At 49.1% G+C, this 20,708-nt stretch overlaps 2 protein-coding genes across 2 annotated transcripts in view; both read left to right on the top strand.

Annotated features, from left to right (window-relative positions):
- Window positions 1-4,579, top strand: part of PADI2 (peptidyl arginine deiminase 2) — a 44,729-nt gene extending 40,150 nt beyond the window's left edge. The window contains exons 15-16 of the mRNA XM_026519731.4: window positions 794-922; window positions 1,553-4,579. Of these exons, the coding sequence (XP_026375516.2) occupies window positions 794-922; window positions 1,553-1,786 (363 nt within the window). The 3' untranslated portion in view covers window positions 1,787-4,579. The remainder of the gene's footprint in view (window positions 1-793; window positions 923-1,552) is intronic.
- A 9,427-nt stretch (window positions 4,580-14,006) lies between these two features.
- SDHB (succinate dehydrogenase complex iron sulfur subunit B) overlaps window positions 14,007-20,708 on the top strand; it is a 29,059-nt gene continuing 22,357 nt past the window's right edge. The window contains exon 1 of the mRNA XM_026519732.4: window positions 14,007-14,204. Within this exon, the coding sequence (XP_026375517.1) occupies window positions 14,133-14,204 (72 nt within the window). The 5' untranslated portion in view covers window positions 14,007-14,132. The remainder of the gene's footprint in view (window positions 14,205-20,708) is intronic.

Genomic DNA, 20,708 nt, shown 5'->3' with positions numbered 1-20,708 from the left:
ATAGGGAAAGACCAAGGGGTCAGGGCACATGACAGAGGGAAGGACCTCTGTGAGCATTCGGTCCAGCCTCCCCACATTGCTCCTGTGCTAACGCCAGAAGCTAAATGGAGCGGCAGAGGCAGGTGGTGCAGGCCAGCAGAGGCCAGAGGCAGACAGGACACCGGGGGAGGAAAGCACATGAGGCAGTGCGAAAGAGCCAAGAGCCCTGTAAGGCGAGCCCGTGACATCAGGGGGAGACACAGCCCTTTAAAATATGATGCAGGGACGCCTGGGTGGCTCAGTCGGGTAAACATCCGACTCTTGATTTCAGATCAGGTCGTGATCTCAGGGTCATGCGTTCAAGCCCCACATGGGGAACCATGCCCAGCATGGAGCCTACCTAAAAAGTGAATTAATTAAAATAAAGTAAAATAAAATAAAATAAAATATGACACAAGCTATGGACCTGCCCTCTAGAAAAATGCACGTGTCAACATATGCCCTGGATTTTTATTTATTTTTGGGGATCGGAGCTCCCAGAAGTTTGCCATGGATGGATCCCACCTTCTGAGTCCCTGTCTCGTTTCTATCTTAAAGCATGATTTCTGTGATCGTCTTCTCTCTTGCTCTATTACCACTGTCACCGGGCCCTGGTGGGAGGGTCACTGGAGAGGTGGCAGGGGGGCGAGGTGAGCGCTAGGAATCTCCCTGCCGTGCTGAGGCCCAGGGTCTGCTACTGCAGACAGGAGCAGGGTTGACAAAGCAGCAGGAGTGTCCCCTCACGTGCCTGCCCTCCCTTTTCCCCCTCACCCAGCGTTGCCTGGACTGGAACCGCGACATCCTCAAAAAGGAGTTGGGACTGACAGAGCAGGACATCATCGATCTGCCCGCTCTGTTCAAGATGGATGAGGACCGCCAGGCCAGAGCCTACTTCCCAAACATGGTGAGGCCCTCCAGCCCCCAAACATCATCCGGGCCCATCAGGGGCAGCCAGATCCGGAAGGATGGCTCGGCTGAGGCTGTTCAGCGGGGAGGTCCAGGTCCCTGTCCTGGCTGAGCTGCTGTGTGGCCTCGCCCACCCCCCCTAGGCACTTGGTCCTCCCTGGGCTGCATTCCCTCCTGGGGATGAGATGCTCAGCCTAGCTGCTCCCTGGGGTCCTGGGAAATCCCTTCCCTTAACGGATAGGAAAGTGCATTCTAAGTTAGAAAGACCTTTACGGACAGGAGGGATGCTTGTCGTCATAGAGAAGAGTCTTCTGTGAGACGGAGGGAGGCTGAAACACGCACACACAGATACGCATGTGCACGCACACGCCGATACATACACACATAACCACGCGCGGGTACTGTACACACGCATACATGCAGACGGAGGTCCCCTGGTTTTCCACTTCAGCTCCGCCACGTGTGAGCTCCTTGGCCCCCTCTGAGCCTCGATTTTCTCATCTGTAAAGTGGGGATGATCGCAACACCTACGTCATAGGGGAGTTGGGAATGCCCAGGAGCTTAGAACAGGACCTGGCGAGGAGCAGGTGCTCGCTAAACAGGAGCTCTTGCCTCACCCCGGTCACAGGTGAACATGATCGTGCTCGACAAGGACCTGGGCATCCCTAAGCCGTTCGGGCCGCAGGTGGACGAGGTGTGCTGCCTGGAGACGCACGTGCGCTCCCTGCTGGAGCCCCTGGGCCTCTGTTGCACCTTCGTGGATGACATCTCCGCCTACCACAAGTTTCTGGGGGAGGTGCACTGCGGCACCAACGTCCGCAGGAAGCCCTTCTCCTTCAAGTGGTGGCACATGGTGCCCTGAGCTGCAGGGGGCTACGCTGTGTGGGTCTCAGCCTGTCGGTACCAAGATTGTGGCGGGACCGGCCCTCGTGGTTCTTAGGATTGCAAGACGTCCTTCAGCAATAACGGTCAGGAAACTTTGGGGGGGAGAAAAGGATGATTACTTCCAGGACCTGGAAATTGCACGGCACACCTGGGGGCCACACAGCAAAGTTGCAGGGAGAGAGAGACGGCACAGGCCTGGGGGTCTGCAGACTCCTTCTTTATTGGTGAATTTAAAACATAAAAGTGGGAATATAAAGCACGGGGAGGGACGAGGAAAATGAAGGGGCCCAAATGGTCACCTTTAGAAACCAGCCAAGATTTCTAAAACGAAGGAGCGTGGGGGAGGAGGAAGACTGGGGTTTTATCTAGTCCTATGCTTATTGGAGATCGCTTTCTTTGAAGTGGATACCTCAGTATTCAAAGCCCAAGTCAGGCACTTGCATTACCAAAAAGAGAAAACCCAACTGTCGGGGGCTGACAAGACAGGGGCCTTGGCACCTCTCTCCTCCTTTCTTTCTCCAGACCCCTGGCACCCCGCCCCCCCCCCAGAACGTTCCCCTGCCTGGCAAGGACTTGACAAGGACTGGACTGCCCCCACCCTGGGAGGGCTCCAGGGAGGGGGGTAGGGATTTGGGACATCTGTACCTTGCCATCTCTCAGAAGGGCCCCAGCACCCACCAAAGTCACTCCTGATAAACCTCAACTCGGTCCTTCCTGAAAATAGCTGTGCATTTGGCCAGCATCTGTATAGCCCTGACATGAAAAATGAAGAAACAGAAACTCTGTACCCAAACCATTCCCCAAAGAGTCCTTAGTCTCGTGTCCAAAACTGAAGGAGGGGAGAAGGGAAGGAGGTTCTGGGATTACCAGTTCTGGTAGCCATGCCCTGAAGGTCAAGGTAGATCCCATGGAAAGGGACCCTGGGGCCCCAGACGCACCTTAAACTGCTGTCATTATTTCAAATTCGGCTCCCTTGGGATGTGCAGGTGGCTGCCTCCAATTATTCATTCCTTCCCGGCTTCTCGGATCCCCTTGGCTTTCTCTCTGCTGTGTAGACATCATTGACTAGCTTCCCCATTCCCTGAGGGTCCAATAATTTAGCTTAGAACTTACCCCAGAAGCAGATTTTATCAGACCTGTCCATTTCCGAGATGCTCCTTATACCTGATTTTTCTGATGGACGCAGGCTCTCCCAAATGCTTGGGGGGGTCCCCCCAGACCAGCATCCTTATACCTGAGGGTGCTGTGGGTGAAGATGCCCGGACTCAGCCAAATCCTTCTCCTGCCTGGTTCTCCATTCCCTGGGCAGTCCCTGGCCTCCCTTCTCGTATGCCTCCACTTCCTATTCCTCATGCCGTCCCTCCAAGCAGCTAGACAGGGACTTTTTCACCACCAACCTGCCCCCAGGATATAATTAAAGGCCCGCCTGTTCCCCGCAGACCTTAGACCCGACATACAAGGACCTAGCCTGGCCCCCAGCCCAACAGCCAGTTCTGGGCCAGCAGCTGGCCTTGGACACAGACTGTCTATCCCATGGAAGTTCACCAGCGCATTTGCTGAACACCCTCTCATTTGGACATAACTAGATTAATTCCCTGGCTCCAACCCCAGAGACTCAGTTTCAACGATAAAAAAAGGTTCCTTGAGGGCCAGCTGATGTCAGGAGAATAAGTGAATTATAATTCCACTTTGCGGGTTAAAAAGAACCAATTTATCACCAATGAGAGGGTTATAAATTTGTATTCTTGGGAGAACAAGATTTTCTTCTTGGGTTATTTCATTCACGGGTTCAGCAAACAGTTGTTGTGTGCCTGCTAAGTGCCAGGTACGGTGCTGGGCTCTGAGGACGCAGTGGTCAGCAGCGCACTGGGCCTGGCCCTTGCCTCCTGGAGCTGGTCAGTTCTCAACATGCAGTGTCCACATCGAAATGGCCACCATTTGCCCTTTCAGGGCTGTGCTCTGTCGAAGTGGCAACCCGTTCTATTCAGGAAATGCCCAGGGCACAGAGCTTCCTGCAAGTCACTATTTTGGATGAAGGTGAGGGTTCTTTTTCAACTGGCCTCCTATCCCACCAGCTGGGCCAGTATCCATCCGATAGGTCAGACCCCAGAGCCTTCAGAAGCCGTTGTACCCCTTCCTTTGGGGTCCAAAGCCCCAGATCTCTGCAACCCCAGAGCTGAAAACACCAAGTGCCTATTTGAAGGTGTTCATCTGGAGACTTAGAGTTTGTTGTGTGTGTGTTTGTGTGTGTGTGTGTGTGTGTGTGTGTGTGTTTGGTTAATGTGGGGTTTGGGGTTTTCTTTCATTTGTTTTTTCTAATCTACCTTAAGGGGAAGTGAACATCTCCCATGTGGAGACAGTGTGTGTTTATAGATTTTTCTAAAACTCTCTCCAGTTGGTAATTTCTGATGATTCTGGAGTCCCCAGAACTCAGATACCTATTGCCATCTTGCTTGCCCCCCACCACCCCGTGTGACTACTCTCAGTGTGCACACCTCCCCCAATCCCCGTGGACTCATCGCTCTTCCCCACCCCCCACTTTCTATAAATGTAGGCCTAGGATACAGTTCTGTGTTGCAAAACTCAGCTAAGTTCCTGTTTCGATCTTTATTTTGAAATATTTTATGTAAGAGGGAAGGGGGGGTGCCATGAAGATGGCAAGAAGCCGGGCACAGTTTCAACTTTCTGGACGAGAGACCATGATGGAGATCGAAAGATGTTTGGGGAAGAGCCTATTTAAATCGCAATAAAATCAACCATCAGAGGGGAAGTATGTGTCGGTGTGATGTTCGTTGTTGCCTCATGGACACAGCCTGGGGTGAAGCAGGCCAGACGTGGGCACTGTTCTGCTCTTGCAGCCCCTGCTCTTCTGAGCACCAGGTCAGGGCTCAGCAAGAGTACCTCAAGAGTTTGGAATCACCCACACATTCAGTGGTTGGGTATTACCTGGCCACCCCCCAAGGTCAAGACCAATACCCACAGTAAAGTCTGGCTGTGTTTTTCTGGTGGTGTTCCCCAGAAGCAGACCCTGAAATGAGCAATTGAGAACAAGTGATTTACGATGTATTAAGTGCCTCCAAGAAAAACCAGGAGGGAGTGAAGGGACCAGGGAAAGGAAAGAAGCCGAACGAGAACGTGGCTTGAGGAGTACTCTCCGTCTGATCACCGGAGAGCTCTGGAGCGTGAGTGCAGCTCAGAGCTGTCCCATCTGGAAGCAGAGTTTTGTACACCTGCACCGGTCAGTCATTGGCGATGGGGACTTCAGCTCTCTGAATGGGCAAGGGGGCACCAGGAGCCCATGAGCAATCATCTGGAGAGGATCACAGTTGCAGTTAGCAGCGAAGTCACAGGAGCTGGGGAATGGGCTCACAACCTCTGGCAGGGCACCAACAGTGTCCTCTGCTCTGGATCACATCATATTCGTATAATACGGAATTGTTACATGTGGGCATTTGTGATTTGACCCATGGTATAAAAACCCGTACAACATAGCCATGGTCTAACAGGGTCTTTGTAAGCAAACTCTCCAAAGCCCTAAAGTAAAGCCATCCAGTTGCTTGCTGAGCCTGGAAGCCACGCCCGAGCTCTTTGGGGTATACCTGGGGGCTTCTTGCCCCTTAGCCCCATCTTGGACTTCTGTACCGATGTTTTGGTGAAGCCATCTTAAGGGGCCGCTGCAGAATGAAAATCACTAGTTCTCATACTCCCAGACTTAACCCATGGATCCGGCTTTCGGAGGTCATGCTTCCCTTTTATACCCAACTAAGGTGGCCCAAGCCACAACAAGGGCAATCTTCACGGGGGTTTCCCCAACCACCAATTTCTGAGACTCCCCAAGGGATGCTGGTGTGTTACATCCAGCCCAGTGGTGCATTCATATCTTGGCCACTCACCGACCTCAGGATTGCTGGAAGTCACCCTGAAACTTCTAGAACAGCACTTTCCAAAAGAAACATAACACAAGTCATGCATGTAATTTTAAGTTTTCTAGTAGCCATGTTTTAAAAAATAAAAAAGAGGTGAAGTTAATTTTTAGAACATGTTTTCTTTAACCTAATATATCCAAATTATCATTTCAACATGTAATCAAAATTTTAAAATATCCGTGAAATAGTTCATTCACATTCTCTTTTTTTGTAGTAAGTCTTTGAATGCTGATGTGTATTATCTTTTTTTGTTAAGATTTTATTTTTTTCTGACAGAGAGAGAAAGAGAGCACAAGCAGGGGGAGCAGCAGAGGGAGAGGGAGAGGGAGAAGCTGGCTCCCCACTGAGCAGGGAGCCCAATGTGAGGCTTTGTGCCAGGACCCTAAAATCATGACCTGGGCTGAAGGCAGACACTTAACCGACTGAGCCACTCAGGTGTCCCTGATGTGTATCTTTTCCTTATGTGACATCTTCACTCAGACTAGCTACAAGTGGCAACCATGTTTAAAAGCATAGTTCTAGAATCTTCTTTGCCAGGCTGAGCCCAATTATAAGAGTAGGCACATTCCTTAAATCCCCAGAGTCCAGCTAGTCTGACTATGAAGGCTAACAAGAGTTTATTATTATAATACTGAAAAGAGAAGCATAAAATAGACATCAGCCCTCCTGGCCCCGGTGCGCAGAGCCTTGCCCCTCCAGAAGGTCCTCTTGCCTAAACTGTGGCTGCTGCCATATTACCAGAATTGGCTTCTCCCTCAGCAAGGGGAATACCTTTGGCCAGGCTGCCTCTGCCCACTGTCGAGATGAGAACTCCCACCAGCCCCATGGAAAATAGAACCACCTTGCTTCTAGCCTCCTCCCCTCACTGTTGCCTGGAATACAACTTGACTCTGCATGTTACTGCGGGATATCGTCTGCAGGTCCCGGGAGAGTGGAGTTGAGGTCCCCATTATCTCAGCCCCTTCATTCCAGACGGGACCTGATCCATACCTCAGCAGAGCTAAAAGCTTGTAGAAGTGGGATCCCTCCCCTCAAAACAAAAGAGCAGCCAGGGATGAGTTCCACCTGCCCAGTGGGACGTATCCAGGATCCCCACCCAAACAGCTTCAGGTCCAGAGGGCCGAGGGCGATATTTTTGGTAACTAAATATAGTGAGTGACGTCAAATGACAGCACGTGGCATCTCTTCTACCAGCTGGACAACGAGAAAAAGGACATGCCGGGGCAGAAAGCTCAGCTCTGCAGCCTTGTCCCCAGGCTGGCTGATGTGAGGAGTCTGCCTTTTCCCTTGTGCTTCACCCCTGGGCAGCCCAGGCTCTTTTTGAGCCCCGATCTCTGTGAAAGCAAAGGTCTGGGCTTCTCTAGTTAGTCTCAAAGCCAAGTGCCAGGTTCAGGTCAAGCCTGCTTGTGTCTCAGCCCCTTATGCTCTATAAGCTAAGGCCAGTTTTGTCTGTGTCGTGAGTATGCTGCCAGATGACTCTTATGGACCAGTCTCTGCTGCATTCTAGAGCCCTCCTTACACGCTACCCGGCTATATTGTTATAATGTTATACAGGCTACCCTGCTATATTGTTATAAAGTTATAAGGATCGTTCTACTTTCCTCCTGCAATTCCTGGCTCATAGAGCTCAGCAAAGACTTTTTTTAAAAGATTTTATTTATTTATTTATTTATTTATTTATTTATTTATGAGAGAAAGAGAGAGCGCACACGGGCAGGGAGGAGGAGCAGAGGGAGAGGGACAAGAAGACTCCAAGATGAGCACAGAGCCCGACATGGGGCTCGATCCCATGACCCTGAGATCATGACCTGAGCTGCAATCAGGAGTTGGACGCCTAACAGACTAAGCCACCCAGGCGCCCCAAATATGTTTTGAATGAAAGAAAGAAACGTCTGTTTGGCTAGGCAATGGAAGAGAAAGACCAGCCCAACCAGACGTGGGGTATTAACAGCCACCATTTCTTACACACTGACTACATGCCAGGCACCTGCCAGCTTGGACTATGGGAAAAGCTGTTTTGAAGTTCAAAATGCTCAAATAGAGATGATTTCATATGATATTTTACATTCCTCATCGCCTCTGACTCCCCCCCCCCACAACAGAGCTGTGAGGTTACTATCCCCACTTTATAGAGAAGAAAACTGAGGCTCAGGGAGGAAGTGACTTGGCTCAAGTGTCCACAGCAGGAAGTAGTGGAACCAGGATTCCCACCCGGGTGATCTGACTCCAGAGTCCCACTGCGGAACCTCTGCTCCTGACTACCCCGTCTGAGAAGCAGCTTCCTAACCCAAGTCCAGCGGGTCATCAGCTCTTTTATTCGTAAATGTTTCTTTCCTCTGTGCCAGTCATTTCTTAGCGTGGCCCATTAGAACCTTACAGCAAGAACGCCCCACTACTTGCAAGCATATGTCTGGGGACTAGAGGATTCCTATAAACCCCTCAAAGGCCACAGAGCCCAGGGTGAAATGACCTCTTCACAATGTAGTGTGTTCTCTCCAGGCTTCAGCTCAGAGTAAGATGGCCTCTCCAAATGTGAGAAGCAAATTATATTCATTCATCCGCCATATCCATTCTTTTTCCCAATTAACAGTTACTGTAAGCATCTGTCATGCATAAAACTAAAGTGATCGTATGAAAGGGGGCACTACCAATCATTTCACCCAGATAACAGGTGAAACTGGAACCACGCTGGGCAAACCAGGATATCTGTTCTCCCTGGAAACCCCTATGCATGAGACATGAGCTCGTCCCCCCAGGAACTGACAGCCAAGTCAGGGTGACGGACGGGAGGCAGCTTGACAGAGTAGGCACTTGATGACTATTTGCTGAATGGAGGAGTGAGAAAGATACAAAGAACTGTGGAATCACACACACACACACACAGAATTTTTTCCAACTGGGAAAGTGACCAAGGCCCTGTTGTTCATTTGGGCTAGGATGAGCATGGAATGAGTGTAGAAACGGATGACTGGTCAGAGAAGGGAGGACTGCCAAGCTGAGCAGAGATACAAGGGGGTGTAAATGTGTGCCATGTTTCAGAAATGGTGACCATAGTGAGTGCGTAAGATATGGACAAAAGCTATGCTGGAAACACAAGGGTTTGAGCAATGGGGACCCCGTGAAGATTCGGGATAACTGCAGCCACGTGATCAATCCTGCATTTTAGAAGGAGGACATTAACATATATTTTTTTTACTGCTCTTAAGGTAATAGGAAAATCATTTTTAACAATTCTTTTTTTTTTAATCTTTTATGTATTTACTTGAGAGTGAACTCGAGGGGGGGGAGGAGGGGCAGAGGGAGAGGGCGAGGGAGAAGCAGGGGGTCTGACACAGGGCTCTATCCCAGGATCCCAGAATCTAGACCCGAGCCAAAGGCAGATGCTTAATGGACTGGGTCACCCAGGTGTCCCTAGGAAAATCATTTTTAAGAAACTACCTGGAGAATGACCAAACCATGGTACATGCCTACATTCAAACATTTGGCAGCACACAGATGAAATAAATCTATGAGCATTGACATGGAAAGAGCTCCAAGACATGGGGCATCTGGGTGGCTCAGCCAGTTAAGCCTCTTCCTTCAGCGCAGGTCGTGATCCCAGGGTTCTGGGATCGAGCCCCATGTCGGGCTCCCTGTGCAGCAGAGGAGTCTGCTTCTCCCTCTCCCTCTGCCCCTACTCGTGTTTGCTCTCTCAAATAAATAAATAAAATCTTAAAAAAAAAAAAAGAGCTTCCAGAGAGAGCATTTGATGTTGATATTTTTTAAAAAGGAAAAAAAAAACGTCAAGCAAAGCCGTGGATTTCTATAGAAACATACATATGTATATACAGGCAAAGAAAAAGATACAGAAGCAATCCCATGAAACTGACAATAGTAATCACCTCTGGGAAAGGAAGTGTGACCGAGGGGATTTAAACTTTATCTACATTACTTGAGATTTTTACATTGTGAGAATTTAATTACATATGTATTTCTAAATTTGTTTTTAAAGCTGCCTGAAACCCATGGCATCTTTTTTATGCTGAAGTCTTCCCATTCTGATTAGCATAATCTCTTTTATTCCAGTTTTATTCCCCCAGCTGGACTTCCCACCACAGTTTAAGACTCGCCAGCTCCTTACAGATACTAATTCATTTACTCCTGCCTGTGAAGCGACTGTGATTCTTTTTCCCCATTTTACGTGATAGAAAAGTAATGCACAGAGACAGTAAGTAACTTGCTAAAGGTCACACAGCATATAACCGATAAAGCAGCATTTGAACCTCCAGCGGACTGCGCACTTAACCACTCCATCTCCCTGCTCTCTAGAAGGTTGAAACTTTTTGCACCCCTCTGACTCGTTCTCTTTCCAGGGAGCCAATGTCTAGTCACTACCAATGAGTTTTACCACCATTCGGTTTTTGCATTTCATTTATATGACTCTGTCTCTGACAGAAAGGGGTGCTCAAAATTCAGATTCAGCTGGAAAGAGAATTTTACCAGGGACTGCGTTTACAAAGCACACACGCACACACATCCAGAGAATCAAATTAACTGCTAATTTGAGAGTATGCTGGTGATGTGGCAGGCAGACGGGAGTGAGACAGGTTAGCAGGGTGGGTGAGCTCTAATTATGTGTGTGTGTGTGTGTGGTGTGAGGCTATAGGGCCCAGCAACGTGACAGTCCCCAGAAGACCTTGGGCCACTTGTTAAGTCCCAGCAGCTGAGCTGACTTCAGCCCCATCTGGAGTGGGGGTGGCTCGTGACTTTTGCTCCGGGAGTTCCATAGAGACTGCTCATGAAATTGGAGAAGTCTGTAACATATGATGGTCCCCATCCCACTCAGAGAGAATATTTTGAGAAGTCTAATTATATGGTGGGGTTTAGAGGGAGGAGGGTTTAGATAAGCCCTTTCTAAGGGCAGGTTGAAAAGGGCTAGTAGGGGGGCTGACGGCAGTTCCGTGAGGCAGGGGCACCCTCTGCAGGTGGACTGGAGTAGCTGCAACCGCCGCGTTCCCAGGAGCCCTGGGTGGCCTACCTAGAGCCCAGCCATCTCCCCAGTAGAGGACACTGAGCTCCTAGCTGTATGACTTACACAAGCTGTTGACCCTCTCGGAGGCTCAGCTGCCTCAACCTAAGTGAAAGACAGAAATCCCTACCGCCTGGGGTTGCCTGCATGATTAGACAGAGAAAATCTACCCAGTGTTCTGCAGAGGGCCTGATGCACAGGACCAGTGAGATTTCCAAACGTGGCAGCTGACCTGGAGGCCATGCCGGGGGCTGATGGTTGATTGGCTGTGGCAGGGGGGAGAGTCGAGGTACACACCAGGTTTCTGGCTTGGTGGTCCTGAGAAGAGAGGAGATGTGAACGCCTCAGGTGATACGTACTGTTGGGAACAGGTTGAGTTTCAGAGACCATTGGGACACCCAGCCTGAGATGCTCAGGGGACAGCTGGACAAAGGGAAGGAGTCAGCCGGAAATGGAAGAGAGAGCCCGTTGGTCAAAGGCAAATGAAATCCTGACTTTTGGACGAAAGGCCCCTGAGTCCCACCACAGAGATTAATTGGGGTGAGACAGGTTTTTCTCAGAGACAAATAACTCTCCCAGGCAATAGAATTATCTGACATTTCTCCCCTAGATCTTATCTGATAAATCTCCCCTAAATCCTTGGCCCTCTAGCCAGGGATGAATCTGGCCAGGTTGCCCTTAATCACAAGACACTAGAAATATAGTTGATTGTACAAAGGATAGTTGATATACCACAATGTTTTTTGGTTTTAATTTTTTAATTCTGAATTGGATTTCCAGCCCTTGGGAAAGGCAGAGCTCCTGATGCAAGATTCCCACCCAGATCACTGAGCTTTCCCATTATCCAAAGACTAAGAAAGTCTATAAAATGGGGGTAGTTCTTCCAACCAACAAGGGTGGTAACAAGGACTAGGGAAGACTATTTATGTAAACACATTTGTGGGTGATGAGGCTCAGCATAAACTTATAGCACGTAGCCGACTGTTGAAAAGCAATACTTCAGGGGCACCTGGGTGGCTGTTGTTGAGCGTCTGCCTTCGGCTCAGGGCGTGATCCCGGCGTTGTGGGATCGAGCCCCACATCAGGCTCCTCTGCTATGAGCCTGCTTCTTCCTCTCCCACTCCCCCTGCTTGTGTTCCCTCTCTCGCTGGCTGTCTCTCTGTGTCAAATAAATAAATAAAATCTATAAAAAAGAAAAGCAATACTTCACTCACTAGACAAATGGAAACAGACAAACAAAAAAACCTCGGGTCTCACCATGGGGACACCTTGGGAAGATCTGTCAGGACCAGACCATGAAAACTTCTAAGCTCTGCAGCTGTGCCTTTCTGGAATCCCAAAGCTCAGGGCGGAGGTGCAGCCGTCCAGGAATTTATTCCTCCATAACTCTGAGCTCCCCAAATCCCCATGAAGCCCAGGAATGATGTGACTGCAGGGTGCGTAGGCCCCTTGGCACCAAGAGCCCCTCCATAAATCAAGGTCTCACTTCTGCTGGCCTCAGACTGCTTTTCCAAGGTGACCTGGGCAAAGTAAAAGGGTAGTCGCTTCTCTAGGAATAGGATCTGCCTTCGAGATGAAAGAATCACGAAAAAGCCAACAGGACCAATTCTCTAGAAACGTATTCCTTGGAGGGAGAAGCTGCTCCTCCTTCATCTCAGAAGCCAATTCAGCCCCAAGGAGTTAGAGGGGGAGCGACAGTCTTCCCGTGATTTCATCCAGGTTGGGTGGCCCGGGAGGCCGTGAAGTAGACTCAGAGGACCCCGATTCCTGTGCTGGGTCAGCCCCAGTGAAAAGTTGAGGTGACCTCAGTCCTGTCAACAGTTACCCTCAAGACACCCCCGCCCCCCCAGGCAGCCTCCCGAATCACAGAACCGTACGTCAGCTGGCCCAACTCCCTGATGATACCGGCAAGGAAACTGCAGGCCAGAGATGGGGAGGGACTTGTTCAAGGTCACACGGGCTTGAGAAGATTTGAGGTTAGATCCAGGGCTCCAGGCTGTTTCTTGTGGCCTCACTACACCCCTCCTTTAATGAGGCCACAGAGCAGTATAGCCAGGTTCCAGCCCAGGGCTCCAGAAACTTAGCCCCAACAAACCAATTTGTCTGGCCATCTTAATTTCCCCAGTCACGGCTAAATGATCTGTGAGAAAACCAAAGACTGGAAAAAGGTGCCCTTCATATGTCATAAACAAGCAGGCAGAGAAGGGAAAACGTCATTCCTGACAAACACGGGTACCTGCAAAGCCAACTGCCTACATAAACTTTGCGAGAGGTGACCTAAGAGAGCAAGCGACTTGGAGGACTGCAGTAATCAAGCCCCCAGAGGGAGGCAGGCCCTGAGATGAGCCACGGAAAGGTCAGGCAAAGCAGCTGAGAGGACTAAACTAATACAGACACACACAGACTTCTCGCACAAGAGGTCTGGGCGGCTTAGGTGAGATGATGGAGCCCAGTGCGAGGCATATCACAGGTGCTCAAGCAATGGTTTCTGGTGCTATATGGCTAAGTAAGCCACCAAGGGCTGGCTCCCCTCTCCCCACTATTTTACAGAGCAGAACTCACTGAGGTGCCTGGTTGCCCGCCTATCCAACAGTAAACCTGGTGAGGGCTGGAACTGCGCCTGGCTTGCTCACTCACTACAGCTGCCCAGCGCCCGGTGCAGAACAGTGCTGCTCGTGTATCTTCTGCTGGCTGGCTGGCTGGCTGGCTGGCTGGCTGGCTGGCTGGCTGGCTAGGTGGGTGGGTAGGTGGGTGGCTGGCTGGCTAGATGGGTGGGTAGGTGGGTGGATGGATGGATGGATGGATGGATGGGTATGTGGGTGGATGGATGACCCATCATTTTTGACATCCCCTCAGTTCCTTCACCAACCCTCCCCGTTTGCCTGGGACTGAGAAGTTTCTCGGGATGCAGGACTTTCCGCGCTGAAACCAGGACAGTCGAGCAAACCACACTGTCGGACAACTGTCTAACTAAAGCCACTAAGCTCATTACTAAGAGATGAGTGATACTAACGACAAATTTTCAGGAAGAATGGAGGCTAAAATAGGGACTGGATTCTGCTCGGGTGGCTCCTCCCACCCCCATGATCTTAGCCCCTGTCCTTCCAACGCTCTCCGGCTCAGACTCAGCCCCCTTTTGGGAAGGTCACCTTAGAAAGGCGGGAGGCCAACTGGGCATGCGCCGCGCACGCCGCAACTGCGCATGCTCGCGTTTGCTCGCTCCGCCTTCCCTCCGCCCACTCGGAGAACCGGAACCGCCTCCCACTCGGCGGCTCCGGCGCGGCTAGCGGGTCCTGAGTGGACACCGGCTGGGCGGCGCGGTGCTCGGCGGGACGACGGTGGAGGGCGACCTCGGGGTTAAGGGGTGGGGCGCGACGTCAGAAGCCAAGATGGCGGCGGTGGCCGGAGTCTCCTTGAAGCGCCGGTTCCCGGCTGCAGCCCTTGGCGGAGCCTGCTTGCAGGTGAGGTGCGGGGCCGGAGGGAGAGGGCAGGCGGGAGAGTGATGGAGGAGGCCTGTTGCTGAGGGGACCGTGGAGGAGGCCGAGGGAGCATAGCGCAAGGCCTTAGGGAAGGGGAGGACCCGCTCCCACTGCGTCGAGCTCGGGTCTGGGCCTGGAGCATCCCTGTCCGTTCTCCCTCTGTGCCTCGCCGCAGCCTGGGAGGTGATCAGGGCGGAGACGATTTTTTTTTTTTTTTAAATAAGGGGAAAAGCTCAGAGGGATCTCAGGTTGCCCAAGGTCACATGGCAAGTGAGTAACACTGTTGGAAGCAGAATTCGAATCCAGACCTTTGGGTTCCAAGCCCTTTCTCTGTCTTCAAACTAGGCTATGTGGAAGAGAGAGACCTGCGGGACTGGGAGGGATGGGAACTGCGAAGCGAGGTCTCTCCTTCAGGGTGCAAGGTTGAGGGCTCAGTGAACAGGGACTGGACCGGGATTGGGAAGGAAAGGGCAGGGGAAGGGAGAAATGGAGGCAGATCACTCTGTCTCCTGAAGGATCTGGGCCCTTCCCCTAGTGGGGGGCTGCGGGAAAGACTGGGTGCCTTGCAGCAGTGTCATCATCCTCTGTGTCCCTGTCTGTAAAGGGCATACAACAATACGGAGCGCGGAGTTTTGGCATGGATCTCCTAGGTACAGAGCTTGGCGCTGCTCTTAGGTATTTGTTTATATTACTCGCTGTGCAGTGATACGTTTCCCCACACCCCCTTTGTATTGTCAGGAAACCACACACTTCTGACCTGCATTCTAAATGGGAATATTTGTAAGGGGAAGGGAAATTGCCCTTGCACACATAAGGGACTAAGAACTTAGAAATCCCTTTCAAGTCTGTTTCCTCTCTGAGCTCTTCAGCACCCCCTGCCAGGTGGGTGAATATCAGTTCTTACCTCCTTTTTAGAAGTTTGAAAACTGAGGCCCCAGAAAGAAAATTTTACTTGTTCAAAATATCATGGCCAAGAACTGGTAGATCCAGGACCTAAATCCAGTTTTTTGAACATAATATGAGAAAAACTCCTTGCACAGATCTGGGCACGGGTGAACCAAGAATTATTAGTTCCTCTCCCCTTCTTGCACTTACATGAAAATCTCTCTCATTCTAAGTACTGCTCTGGCGCAGTAACACGGTATGTATGGCCTGTCTCCTGGTACTAGCTTTTCCAATATGCTGTTCATGAATTCGGACAAGTCATTTTATAGTCTCTCTGAAAAGGGGAGATAGGGACGGAGGACTGCCTACCAGAGCCTCATGTTGGTGTCCTCTGAGCATTAAATTGATGACTAACAATGACCTTGTTTACCAGTTCCTTTTATAGTTGCTGAGTGAGCAGGTAAGTTGTGAGAGCCCCACCAATGAGAGTGAGTTCTAAAGCTCAGGTCCCTCTTCCGTGAATGAGTTGAAGAGAAGGCTTGTTTCATAGGTCAGTTTCGTAATTCCAGGTGAGGCCCGTTGCAGGGTTTCCCGGGGGCAGAGAAATAGAAGAGTTCCTACTCTCCACCTCTTAGGAAAGTGCATTCACTCCAGTAAAAACCACCTCAAAAGGATTCAATAATGTGGGGCACCTGGGTGGCTCAGTCGTTAAGCATCTGCCTTTGGGTCAGGTCAAGATCCCAGGGCCCTGGGATTGAGCCCCTCATCGGGCTTCCTGCTCAACGGGGCATCTGCTTCTTCCTCTCCTGCCTGCAGCTCACCCTGCTTGTGTGCTCTCTCTCTCTGTCAAATAAATAAATAAATCTAAAAAAAAAAAAGAATCCAATAACGACCTGATGTATTATTCAGGTTCCTAGGACTCCAAGCTATAGTAGGATTTCTCTTCTGAATTCCTTTTATGCATTAGTCTGCACCAGTGAACCATAGTTCTTGCCTCTAAGTAGCTGAAATGTATTAACTGATTGTGTTGCCTCATTTCTTCATCTAGACTGTGAGCAACGTTAGGGCAAGTACCGCCTTCTCTCATTTGTGTATCTCGTTGCTCTTAGCGCTGGCAGGTCTTAGGATACCTGTCTGCTTATCAGACTGATAGAAACTGATGATGTGGCCAGTGTTGACAAGCAGAAATTACTTTCTGGGCTGTGCTAGCAGCTTGACTCTCCAGTTTAATCTTATGAGGTAGATATTAATATTCCCTACCCCTCTACAAAAGAGGAGATAGAATGAGAGAGTTTAAGTAATTTGCCAAAGAACACACAGCTACTAAGTGGGAGAGCTTGGATTTGAACCAAGTGAGCTTGGGTTTACTCACACATTTGAGAAACAAGCCTTCTTTGCCTGCCTTCTCTCCATTTCCAGGTCTTTCTCTCCTACCTCCAAATCTGTGCCTGCCCTGTCGAGCTCCAAGCCTGCTCCTTAAGGAAGCGTTCCTAAAGAAATAACAAGCAGCCTTCAGCATGAGCCAGAATTCACCCTTCTCATCCTCCTCACTTTGGTTCTGTCCAGTTGTTAATTGTCTTGCTTTCTTCCTTAAATTAATTATAAACTCTGAAGTTAATCTTATCCAAGATTTTCTAGACAGGCATGCTCAGCCTTGAATACTCATTAGTTTTATAGATTGAGATAGAAATGCCTTTGAAGGATCCTCTTCCATCGGAGCTTGTAGTATAAATTGCTGGAGAGGCCGCAAGGGGAAAATTGCTGCCCACCTCCCTGCTTCTGCCCCTATGTTCTCCTTTTCTTCCTGTCACTGTGGGAGAATGAGCAGGACTCCTATGGCTAACCCTTCATTCGTGCTCTGTATCCCATCACTTATTCAAAGGTAGTTCTCCAGTTAAGTCTGCTCTCCCCTCCGGTGGCGTGTTTCCTTCTCCATGAGAACAGCAGCACGCAAGCATGCTGTAATCTCCCATTGTAGAAAGCCATACCACCCCGTTTCCCTACTCACCTTTATACCATGTGGCTTGGGCCAAAAACTGGAGTCATCCTTGCTCTTTTCCCCACTCACACATCCGTCTCTGAGGAACTCCTGTCCGTTCTTAAAATGTATTCAAAAACTTACCCCTTCCTACCATCCTCGGCCGCCAGCCTGGTTCAGGACGTCATCATCTCTTAGCTGATCACTGATTGCTGTTAATTCTCACCTGATTTTCTTGCTTTCATCTTTGATTGATTCTCAAAACAGAAGCCAAAAGGATCTTTTCAAAACTTAAGTCTGACTTTGTCACTCCTCTGCTCACAACCTTCAGTAGTTTCTCATCTTAGTCGGGATAAAAGCAAAAACCCGTACAAGGCGGGGGCACCCGGCTGGCTCAGTCCATAGAGCATGCTACTCTTGATCTCAGGGTCATGAGTTCAAGGCCCACGTTGGACCTAGAGCTTACTTAATTAAAAAAGGGGGGAAGAGCACCTGGGTGGATCCGTTGGTTGAGCATTGGACTCTTGGTTTCAGCTCAGGGCATGATCTTGGGGTTGTGAGATTGAGCCTCACGTGGGCCTCTGTGCTCGGCATGGAGTCTGCTTGAGGTTTTCTCCCCTCTGTCCCTCTCTGCACATTCTCTCTCTCTTTCTCTAAAATAAATAAATAAATATCTTTAAAAAAATATTCTCTGAAGTTTGAATCTCAAATATACAACCTCTATCAAGTACATTTAAAAAAATTTGCTAGGGGCACCTGGCCGGCTCCGTCAGTCGAGCGTGCAGCTCTTGATCTCAGGGTCATGAGTTGAAGCCCCACATTGGGCATAGAGAAACAAAACCAAACCTTACCTTTCAAGGTCCTACATGCTCTGGCTCTCCTGGTAACTTCTTAATTTCCTTCCCCATTTCTGTCCCTCTCACTCACTCCATACTCAACTACATGGACTGCCTTCTTGCTCCTCAAACACGTGTCCACTCCAAGATCTGTGCTCAGTGTCCCCTCTGCTCTTCCCTTAGGTACAGGCATGGCTTGCTCGCTCACCTCCTTCAGGTCTTGCTCAGCTGTCACCTTTTCAGTGAAGTCCTCCCTGGCCCTCATTTAAAATTGTAGAATTATAGCCAGGACCCCCACCTCCTCCTTTTTATTGTTCCCGACCCCCCCCCCCCCACTATCCCCAGGGCCCACATACTACCGATGACATGTGCCTCCAGCCACTGTAAGCTCCACGAGGATCAGAATGTACGTTTGTTTTGCCCTTGATCCCCAGGGCCTAGAACAGTCCCTGAACATAGAAGCCGCTCTGTAATTATTTATTGAGTAAATAAACAAGTGAATAGGTCTGGGCCAGCTACTACCTCAGATCTTCTTACATGTATGAGTTGAGTGTTCTTAGATTTGTTTGTGAAAAGGAATTTTTTGTACTGTTCTATTTGGGTATGCATTTTTGCCTCAGACAGAATGGGTCAGGGGTCGAATTTTGGAGTCAGGTGACCTGTGTTTGAATGCTGGCTCCTTTGTTGTATGATTTTTTACTTTCATTTTTTAACTGAGAATAATAAAACTTCCTGTTGTGGAGATGGCGTAAAGATTAGGTTCAATTTAGTACGACATTCCACACGTGATAAGGGCTCAGTGAGTGGAAGCTTTTTTTATTTCTCCTAGGACACCTGTGCAACACATTTTTAGGTTTCTCTTTTGCACGAATTTATTTGTTCTTATCACAGCTGCCATACTCCTTTGGATTAACTCTTAGTGCAGCCCTCCAGTGAGCCACTCCTTCACTTTCGAACCAGAGCCTCCTCTGGTAATTTTGATTTCCATGTCTTCTCTCCTCCCTCCTGTTAGCTTTCCCCCATTTTCCCACCAAGGGTTGTATAAAATATACACAATGAATTTAAATTAGTTGTTTAAAAAAAATTAGTAACACTTCGGGGTACCCCAAAACATGGTGGGGCTCATTGCCTTATAGTACTCTGTTGTGATGCACCCTTACATTGTTTTTGTCTCACATCGTTCGTAGGATAAGAATTGAAATGATCTGGGGCGCCTGGGTGTCGCAGTAGTTAAGCGTCTGCCTTCAGCTCAGGGCGTGATCCCGGAGGCCTGGGATCGAGCCCCACATCAGGCTCCTCCACTAAGAGCCTGCTTCTTCCTCTCCCACTCCCTCTGCTTGTGTTCCCTCTCTCGCTGTCTGTCTCTCTCTCTGTCAAATAAATAAATAAAACATCTTTATAAATAATTTAAATGATCTTCCCATGTTTGGGAAGATCTGCATGGGCAGGTCTAGACCTTTCTGTTTTTGAAGAGTGGCTATGAAGCAGCCATAGATATTAGAAAGAGGTGTTAAGGTGAGCACCTGTGGCAGGTAGTGACCATCACCTTCGATGAGCCTTTGTGGGAGTGAGACTGAGCTTCCTAGGACCGGATTCCTGTTGCTGTCTGACAGAACTGTTAAAGCAGCTTCACAACTGTGGAACTAGAGTTGGCAACTCCAAACTCCCAGGTTCTTTTGAAAGTCCAAGCTTCACTAATGTTTTGGCCCCCCCAAAAAATTGAAGGAGCAAATTTTAAAGGCATTTTGTCCCTCTCTCCTACCACCAACCACAGGCAAGGCAGCCACCCATGCAACTGTCACAGAACCCAGCAGCTGCCTTCCTGGGCATTTATCCCTGAGAATGGAAACATGTTCACAGATATTCATTGTAACTAATTCATTGTAGCCAAAAACTAGAAGCAGCCCAGATGTCCATCAGTGGAAGAATGGCTACACAAACTAGAGTCCATCCTACCATGAAACATGATACCATGAAACACTACTCAGTAGTAAAAAGAAACACTACTTGCTTGAATCTCCAGAGAACTGAATAAAGAAAAGCCAATCCCAAAAGATTACATACTAGAGGGTCCCATTTATATATAACATTCTTGAAATGACAAAATTACAAGAATGGAGAGGGATTGGTGATGGCTAGTAAGGGGGGAAGGCATGAGGGGGATGGGTGTGGCTTGGATAGAGCAGTACTGGGGGTCTTTGTGGGGATGGGAATGCTCTGACTCTTGACCGGTATCGGTGTTGATGTACTGGTTGTGAGATTGTGCTGTAGTTTCGGACAGTGTTTTCACGGGGGAATTGAGTAAAGGATATGAGAGATTTCATTATGATTTCTTACAAATGCATTTGTTTCTGTATCTCAAAATGAAAAGTTTAATATTTTTAAAAAGCAACAAACTGGATATATACAACACTGTGAATGAATCCCAGAAGCATTATGTCGAGTGGAAGAAGCTAGAGCCAAGATTCACTGTCCAATTGCATTTATATGAAATTCTGTAAAAGGCAACTCCGTGGTGATACAAAGCACATCAGTTAATTACAAGGGGTAGGAAGAGGGCACTGATTGTAAAGGAACACTAGAGAACTTTCCACATGGAAATGTTCTGTCATTATTGTGGTAGGAGTTACACCACTTTGTTAAAACTCATCAAACTATACACTTAAAATTGGTGAATTTTATTGGTACAAATTATACCTCATTAAATCTAATCAAAACAAGGTGGGGGCAGTAAACAAGCGGAAGGCTGCTGGAGCAAGTACCTTCCGTGATCTTTTCGCCTCCTCC

Source organism: Ursus arctos, unplaced genomic scaffold (genome assembly GCF_023065955.2).
Source record: "Ursus arctos isolate Adak ecotype North America unplaced genomic scaffold, UrsArc2.0 scaffold_32, whole genome shotgun sequence".
NCBI lineage: Eukaryota > Metazoa > Chordata > Mammalia > Carnivora > Ursidae > Ursus > Ursus arctos.
Note: the sequence above shows the minus strand (reverse complement) of the source record. Positions and strands in the feature narration are given on the sequence as shown.